The 9,809-nt window shown below is 44.1% G+C and overlaps 1 protein-coding gene across 1 annotated transcript in view; it reads left to right on the top strand.

The window, feature by feature from the left end:
• The first annotated feature begins 225 nt into the window (after nucleotides 1–225).
• LOC133614003 (uncharacterized) overlaps nucleotides 226–9,809 on the top strand; it is a 51,432-nt gene continuing 41,848 nt past the window's right edge. The window contains exon 1 of the mRNA XM_072914567.1: nucleotides 226–272. Coding sequence (XP_072770668.1) covers nucleotides 226–272 — 47 coding nt within the window. The remainder of the gene's footprint in view (nucleotides 273–9,809) is intronic.

Below are 9,809 nucleotides of genomic sequence, written 5' to 3'. Positions count from 1 at the left end.
TTCCAGTTGCCGTGAGTGTCCCCAGCCATCTTCATGGGCTCCGGAGGCGGGATGTTGGAAGCCATTATACCAACGCGGTGCTAAAGCTAACAGGGTAACTGAAACTGCTAAAACTCACCAAAACAAATAAACGCACACTGTCTCAACAACGGACAGAATGTGGGGCATAATCGGGTCCTGCTTGGACTTCTGACACCTTGTTGTATGGTGCGGTGCATTATAAAGATGACAAGAGTCCTGCTGTGTCTCAGTACCGTGTATTCAGGCTACATGTAGGAAATACAACAGGGGTAAACACGTGACGCAGGAATATGTTATAGGTGAGGGCACCGTGGCTGCCACAGGGTGGCGCAGTATGTCAATACAATCACCTTGTGACAGTGAATGTACAAACCCCGTTTCCATATGAGTTGGGAAATTGTGTTAGATGTAAATATAAACGGAATACAATGATTTGCAAATCCTTTTCAAACCATATTCAATTGAATGCACTACAAAGACAAGATAATGATGTTCAAACTCATAAACTTTATTTATTTTTTTGCAAATAATAATTAACTTTGCAACACGTGCCAAAGTAGTTGGGAAAGGGCATGTTCACCACTGTGTTACATGGCCTTTCCTTTTAACAACACTCAGTAAACATTTGGGAACTGAGGAGACACATTTTTTAAGCTTCTCAGGTGGAATTCTTTCCCATTCTTGCTTGATGTACAGCTTAAGTTGTTCAACAGTCCGGGGGTCTCCGTTGTGGTATTTTAGGCTTCACAATGCGCCACACATTTTCAATGGGAGACAGGTCTGGACTACAGGCAGGCGAGTCTAGTACCCTCACTCGTTTACTACAAAACCTGTATGTACCTTTCAGCATTAATGGCGCCTTCACAGATGTGTAAGTTACCCATGTCTTGGGCACTAATACACCCCCATACCATCACACATACTGGCTTTTCTACTTTGCGCCTATAACAGTCCGGATGCTTCTTTTCCTCTTTGGTCTGGAGGATACGACGTCCACAGTTTCCAAAAACAATTTGAAATGTGGACTCGTCAGACCACAGAACACTTTTCCACTTTGTATCAGTCCATCTTAGATGAGCTCAGGCCCAGCGAAGCCGACTGCGTTTCTGGGTGTTGTTGATAAACGGTTTTCGCCTTGCATAGGAGAGTTTTAACTAGCACTTATAGATGTAGCGACCAACTGTAGTTACTGACAGTGGGTTTCTGAAGTGTTCCTGAGCCCATGTGGTGATATCCTTTACACACTGATGTCGCTTGTTGATGCAGTACAGCCTGAGGGATCGAAGGGTCACAGGCTTAGCTGCTTACGTGCAGTTATTGCTCCAGATTCTCTGAACCCTTTGATGATATTACGGACCGTAGGTGGTGAAATCCCTAAATACCTTGCAATAGCTGCTTGAGAAAGGTTTTTCTTAAACTGTTCAACAATTTGCTCACGCATTTGTTGACAAAGTGGTGACCCTCGCCCCATTCTTGTTTGTGAATGACTGAGCATTTCATGGAATCTACTTTTATACCCAATCATGGCACCCACCTGTTCCCAATTTGCCTGTTCACCTATGGGATGTTCCAAATAAGTGTTTGATGAGCATTCCTCAACTTTATCAGTATTTATTGCCACCTTTCCAAACTTCTTTGTCACGTGTTGCTGGCATCAAATTCAAAAGTTAATGATTATTTGCAAAACAAAAAAAGTTTATCAGTTTGAACATCAAACATGTTGTCTTTGTAGCATATTCAACTGAATATGGGTTGAAAATGATTTGCAAATCATTGTATTCCGTTTATATTTACATCTAACACAATTTCCCAACTCATATGGAAACAGGGTTTGTAGCACACTCGCTCTCCAGCTTCTCCACAGTCACAGCGTCTCTTTAATAACTTGTACACAGTCACAGTGTCTCTTTAATAACTCGACTCAAAACGTGACTAAAGCTGCCGTTCGTGCAGCAACCGTGGTTAGCTTACTAGCGGTTAGCATACATACTGGCGAGTTTGTATAGTAGCAACTTAAAAGTTAATTTTGTTGGATTTAATATTTGAAAATAATACTCTCTTTTTTAAAAGAAAAGGGATGTAGCAATAGGAATTGCTTGTAAGTGTGGTGTTCCTACCCGGAGGGTTTAGAGAGACGCACCGGGAGAAGTGTGCCGTATATGTTGAATGGCAACTGTTGAATAAAAGTTCCCTGTGAGTAAGGTAAAGCTCAACCGTCCAGTTTGTATAATCATTGAAAGACAGAACAAGCTGAAACACTGGCAACGTGAAGGTCCCTAAAGCTTTACTAGTGCACGTTTATCAACTGTCACTTCTGACAAACTGAAGTAGGACGCTTACAGTAGTTACTTCTATCTCCCGTGCACTAGTAAGTAACTAGTAGGACGCATAAAGTAGTTACTTCTATCTCCCGTGCACCAGTAAGTAACTAGTTCAGTGGTTCTTAACCTGGGTTCGATCGAACCCTAGGGCATACTTGCCAACCCTCCCGGATTTTCCGGGAGACTCCCGAAATTCAGCGCCTCTCCCGAAAACCTCCCGGGACAAATTTTCTCACGAAAATCTCCCGAAATTCAGGCGGACTCAGGTCCTCCACAATATAAAAAAGCGTACCTGCCCAATCACGTTATAACTATAGAATGATGGAGGGCGAGTTCTTGGTTTCTAATGTGGGTTTATTGTTAGGCAGTTTCATTAACGTCCTCCCAGCGTGGCAACAACACACAACAACAGCAGTCACTTTTTTGTATACCGTAAAGCAGTTCGTCTGCCGTAAACAGCAATGTTGTGACACTCTTAAACAGGACAATACTGCCATCTAGTGCATTTGATGAAAGCACTTTTGTGCGTGCCACACAGCAATGTCAGAGAGGGTGTTCAGCATGGTTCGAAAAATAGTGACAGAGAATAGAACAAGGATGGACAATTCAACCCTTAACTCAACAATGAGTAGATGAGTGTTATGTTTGTGTATATGTGTAAATAAATGAACACTGAAATTCAAGTATTTATTTCATATGTATATATATATATATATATATATATATATATATATATATATATATATATATATATATATATATATAGCTAGAATTCACTGAACGTCAAGTATGTCTTTTATATATATATATATATATATATAAATATATATGAAATACTTGACGTTCAGTGAATTCTAGCTATATATATATATATATATATATATATATATATATATATATATATATATATATATATATATATATATATAAATATATATGAAATACTTGACGTTCAGTGAATTCTAGCTATATATATATATATATATATATATATATATATACATATATATATATACTGTATATATATATATAGATACATATTGTCAGGACTTGATCTTGGGAGTTTGCTTTTCCAGGATGCAACGGAAAGTTGGCACGGGCGAGACGGGAATTAAGGTACATGATTTATTATTATCAAAAAAAATGAATAAATGAAAGCGCGCACAGTGGCGGAGAACAAACTATGAAAAATAAAAAGACTATAAACATGGAACCAAAACTTACTTTGACAAGGGACATGAAGCAGGATCTTAGAGGAATGGACAGAGCATAAATGTGGTGTGAGGTCGTCAGGACGAACAACAGAAAATGAATGAACTTAAATACTATGGACATGATTAGTGAAAGCAGGTGCGTGACTCAAAACATGAAACAGGTGCGTGACGTGACAGGTGAAAACTAATGGTTGCTATGGTGACAAACAAGAGAAGGGAGTGAAAAGCCAGAAACTAAAGATTCCTATAACTAAACAAAAACATGACTTAACACAAAACATGATTACAGAGACATGACAGAGCCCCTCCCTTAAGGACAGATACCAGATGTCCATAAAAAAAATTAACAAGAGTCATGGGAGGGCGGGAGGGGGACATGGCGGTGGGTCGCCAGACCAAGTGGCCCCGAATCCACCGAGGCAAAGTCAAGTGGCGGCGGCGAGTGGAACGCCACTGCAGCAGGCGAGGCGGGCGCCCAGGGATTGGCCACATTCGTGGCCGACTGGGAGGTGGGCGCACTTGGCGTGGCGGGCGACCAGGTAGCGGCCATATTCGTAGCCGACGAGGAGGCAGGCGCGTCGTCAACTTGGCAGGCGTGGCAGCTCGGCGTGGCAAGTCAGGCGGCGAAGCTCGGCGTGACTCGTCCAGCGGCGAAGCTCGGCGTGACGCGTCCAGCGGCGAAGCTCGGCGAGACGCGTCCAGCGGCGAAGCTCGGCGTGACGCGTCCAGCGGCGAAGCTCGGCGTGGGTCTTGGTCTTGGTGTGGGTCTTGGCATGGCGGGTCTTGGTCTTGGTGTGGGTCTTGGTCTTGGTCTTGGTGTGGGTCTTGGTCTTGGTGTGGGTCTTGGTATGGCGGGTCTTGGTCTTGGTGTGGGTCTTGGTCTTGGTCTTGGTGTGGGTCTTGGTCTTGGTCTTGGCATGGCGGGTCTTGGTCTTGGCATGGCGGGTCTTGGTCTTGGCATGGCGGGTCTTGGTCTTGGCGTCGTGGAGCTGCGACTGGCGGCACTTGGCGTCGTTGAGCTGCGACTGGCGGCACTTGGCGTCGTTGAGCTGCGACTGGCGGCACTTGCCGTCTTGGAGCTGCGACTGGCGGCACTTGGCGTCGTTGAGCTGCGACTGGCGGCACTTGGCGTGGAGGGTCTTGGTCTTGGACTTGGCGTGGAGGGTCTTGGTCTTGGACTTGGCGTGGAGGGTCTTGGTCTTGGCGTGGAGGGTCTTGGTCTTGGCATGGAGGGTCTTGGTCTTGGACTTGGCGTGGAGGGTCTTGGACTTGGCGTGGAGGGTCTTGGACTTGGCGTGGAGGGTCTTGGACTTGGCGTGGAGGGACTTGGACTTGGCGTGGAGGGTCTTGGTCTTGGCTTGGCAGTGCTTGGTCTTGGCTTGGCAGTGCTTGGTCTTGGCTTGGCAGTGCTTGGTCTTGGCTTGGCAGTGCTTGGCTGCGTGGAGCTGGTACCGGAGCTTGGCATGATGCGGCTAGGCGTGGTGCGGGTACTGGAGTCTGCCGTGGAACTTGGCGTGGTGGAGCTGGTGCTAGCCTTGGTGCGACAACAGGTGCTAGCCGTGGTGCTAGCCGTGGAGCTGCGACAGGTGCTAGCCGTGGAGCTAGCCTTGGAGCAGGTGGAGGTGGCCTAGCTGGGGTTTGCGGCTTGGCAGGTCGGAAGACTGGTGAGGGCGGTCGTGCTGGAGGCTGTGGCTTGACGGGTCGGAAGACTGGTGGTGGCGGCCGTGCTGGAGGCTGTGGCTTGACATGGTGATGCAGAGCCACCCCACCTACACAGCTCCCGACCCCAGCCCCCCCCTCAAGGGGCGAATACCAGACGCGCTCCCTGCGGTCTGGAAATCTCTGTAGGGGTGGGCGGGGGAGGGCAGAAATCTCCCCTTTATTTTGGCCACAATATTTTTCTTTATCCCCCACCTGGGGTTGTGTGGGCGGAAAAAAAGAAAAAAATTGTGACGGGGGCGGGACTTGAGTCTTGGGGGGCGGGGCATGAGTCTTGGGGGGCGGGGCATGAAATTGGGATGGCTGTGATTGACTAGACCTGATTTCTAAAAACATGTTTTGATAATGTTTTATCAAAGACATGGCATTAGAGTTTTTAGCTGGAGGCGGGTGATTTAAAGAAAAAGTATTGAAAAAAAAATCCTGGGCTGTGATGTCATCCTGTGGAAGCCGGGCTGGCTGCTGCTTGCTTCCGCCCGGAGGGGGAGGGGCTTGTGGGAGTGGCGTGTCCTGCCGGCTCGCGGAAGTCTTTCCCCGTCCTTGGGGACGTTTCCGGGACGGGAGTGACGCGCCGATCGGCACCAGCTTGCCTCCATTCCCCCACATCATCCCCCTGCGCTCCCTGGGGGAATAGCGAAGCGTCTCGGCTTCCATGGCGCGCAGGACCTCCCACGTTCCTTCGTCCAATCCATCCAACTCGGCCAACTTAGGTGCGGAAAAGCGGGTCTGCTGACGACCTACTGTCATGTCCGGGTCCGGGGTGTGTGCTTTTCCAGGATGCAACGGAAAGTTGGCACAGGCAAGACGGGAATTAAGGTACATAATTTATTATTATCAAAAAAAAGGAATAAATGAAAGCGCGCACAGTGGCGGAGAACAAACTATGAAAAACAAAAAGATTATAAACATGGAACCAAAACTTACTTTGACAAGGGACATGAAGCAGGATCTTAGAGGAATGGACAGAGCATAAATGTGGTGTGAGGTCGTCAGGACGAACAACAGAAAATGAATGAACTTAAATACTATGGACATGATTAGTGAAAGCAGGTGCGTGACTCAAAACGTGAAACAGGTGCGTGACGTGACAGGTGAAAACTAATGGTTGCTATGGTGACAAACAAGAGAAGGGAGTGAAAAGCCAGAAACTAAAGATTCCTATAACTAAACAAAAACATGACTTAACACAAAACATGATTACACAGACATGACACATATAAAATAAATAAATAAATATATATATATATATATATATATATATATATGAAATACTTGACTTGGTGAATTCTAGCTGTAAATATACTCCTCCCCTTTTAGCCACGCCCCCGACCACGCCCACGCCCCTCCCCCCACCTCCCGAAATCGGAGGTCTCAAGGTTGGCAAGTATGCCATAGGGGTTCGGTGAGTCGGCCTCAGGGGTTCGGTGGAGCCTCTGCCGCGGAGGTCAAGACACACCCGACTCATTGTGTAAATAAAAACTTCTCCCTATCGGCGTATTACGGATACGGCAACAGCAGAAGTCCCACTGGTTTTCAGGTGTGTAATTTGTTGTGAGTTCATGCACTGTGTTGGATTTGTTCTTTAACAAGGTGATGTTCATGCATTTTGAGCACCAGTAAAAAAAACATATAACTTTGTCTTGAATTAAAAAAAAAAAAAACATTTTATTTTTCACTAAAGATGGGTTCGGTGAATGCGCATATGAAACCGGTGGGGTTCGATACTTCCAACAAGGTTAAGAACCACTGAACTAGTAAGACGCTTCCAGTAGTTACTTCTATCTCCCATGCACTAGTAACGACGCTACGAGCTCTCGAAACACTGTAAAAATTGACCTGCCGGCGGAAACGGAACTGCCCGTAACCATAGCAACGGTTTAAACAACTTACAGAAACACATTTTAGCTTCCCAAACGACACATATGAAATAGAAATAACAGAAATGATCTCCTACAATTACACAAATAGCAAACCTTCAGAACATCCCGGCAACTACGGCAAGTAGTGATGTCCAAAAACATAACAGTAGGTACTTGATTTGGATATATGCAATGTTCATAAGGGTATTCTAGTAAAGTACGCGTGTGTAAATATCAACATTTGACGTCAAATCCCTTTTTGTCAAGCAATATAACATTTAATGACAATATGACATAAATGAATACATCCAAACACGTACATATTTATTATGTGCAGGAAGAAATAACAGTTACCATGAATTCATTAACGTGGACCCCGACCTAAACAAGTTGAAAACTTATTTGGGTGTTACCATTTAGTGGTCAATTGTACGGAATATGTACTGTACTGTGCAATCTCCTAATCTACTTCGAACAATAAACACACTTACAGTATAATAATCCATCCATCCATCCATCCATCTTCTTCCGCTTATCCGAGGTCGGGTCAAGGGGGCAGCAGCAGGGGGAATCCCAGACTTCCCTCTCCCCAGCCACTTCGTCCAGCTCTTCCCGGGGGATCCCGAGGGGTTCCCAGGTCTTCCCAACGTGTCCTGGGTCTTCCCCATGGCCTCCTACCATTATTACACTACAAATACCAATATATTTATTTTTATGGTCTTAGTCATTTTTGGAATATGGCCATCAAATCCTAGTTTAGGGTCCAAAATAACACCCAAATATTATATTCTTTTTACCTGCTTTATTTGATTGTGATTCATGTTGACCTGAATTTCATTGAATGATTGTTTCTTCAGAGAGAAACACATTAAGACTGTTTTGTTATCATTTAGGGTTAAACAGTTATTTTGAAGCCATGTTGATAATTCAGCAATCTGTCTGTTTAATATCTCTGAAACCTGTTGAGGGAGTCAGCTCCATATAAATAATCGTATCATCTGCATACATTTGGCATATGGTAGGGTGACCATATTCTGAAATCCCAAAAAGAGGACACATATATGCGTGCCAAGGCGGGCAGCACGCCAAGGAAATATTGAAAATTTGCCAATGATACTCGAACTTGCTTTATAAATAATGTATTTATTTACATTTTATATTTAACGCTTAAATCATACTTGCCAACCTTGAGACCTCCGATTTCGGGAGGTGGGGGGGGGGGGGGGGGGGGCGTGGTTAAGATATATATATATATATATATATATATATATATATATATATATATATAAGAAATAAATGATAAATAAATAAATAATGATAAATGGGTTGTACTTGTATAGCGCTTTTCTACCTTCAAGGTACTCAAAGCGCTTTGACACTACTTCCACATTTACCCATTCACACACACATTCACACACACTGATGGAGGGAGCTGCCATGCAAGGCGCTAACCAGCACCCATCAGGTGCAAGGGTGAAGTGTCTTGCTCAGGACACAACGGACATAACGAGGTTGGTACTAGGTGGGGATTGAACCAGGGACCCTCGGGTCGCGCACGGCCACTCTTCCACTGCGCCACGCCGTCCCTACTTGACTTTCAGTGAATTCTAGCTATATATATATATATATATATATATATATATATATATATATATATATATATATATATATATATATATATATATATATATATATATATATATATATATATATATATACTTGAATTTCAGTGTTCATTTATTTACACATTTACACACACATAACACTCATCTACTCATTGTTGAGTTAAGGGTTGAATTGTCCATCCTAGTTCTATTCTCTGTCACTATTTCAGAACACACACATTATACAAATATACATTATAAAATCAATAAGAAAACGGGAGCTCTGATTTGGGAGTCTGAATTAGGATCAGAAGTTCCTATATGAACATTGTGCACTCACGTCGCCTTTTTGTATTGATTACTGCAGCTGTGCACTGGATTCATTCACAAATACAAACTACAACTCACAAACACTTTAGAGTCAGGCTCCACCATCAGAATGTGTACTTAAACTTATAAAGATCACATGGATATTATTCAGTGAGTTGATTCACCAAAACTAACCTGTTATACAGGAGGAAAAAGCACACAGGATGTTTCAATTGTTCACAGACTGGTTGCGCTCATCAGAATGACAAAACACTTCCGGTCTGCAGGTGATAGCATTCAATTGGGAAGAAACGCCCTACTGCCCCCTACTGACCAATGTGAATACTGATAAATGTGTAATGACAGCTCCAAAAACGAATTCAAACCACAAAATAAAATAAATAAATCAACACAAAAATGTGACACATTATGGGTGGATCACATATGCATGTACATTAGATGGCAGTATTGTCCTGTTTAAAAGTGTCACAACATTGCTGTTTACGGCAGACGAACTGCTTTACGGGGACAAAAACTTGACTGCTGTTGTTGTGTGTTGTTGCCGCGCTGGGAGGACGTTAATGAAACTGCCTAACAATAAACACACATAAGAAACCAAGAACTCGCCCTCGATCATTAGCTGTTTATATGGTGGGAAAGCGGACGTGAGAACAGGCTGTCAACACGTCACTCAGGTCCGCATGGAGCTGGAGGGGGCGTGGCCTCCAACTCCGCATGAATTTCGGGAGATTTTCGGGAGAA

The sequence above is a fragment of the Nerophis lumbriciformis genome, linkage group LG13, assembly GCF_033978685.3.
Source record: "Nerophis lumbriciformis linkage group LG13, RoL_Nlum_v2.1, whole genome shotgun sequence".
Classification (NCBI taxonomy): Eukaryota; Metazoa; Chordata; class Actinopteri; order Syngnathiformes; family Syngnathidae; genus Nerophis; species Nerophis lumbriciformis.
The sequence above is the reverse complement of the archived record's forward strand: the minus strand, read 5'-3'. Positions and strand labels throughout refer to the sequence as shown.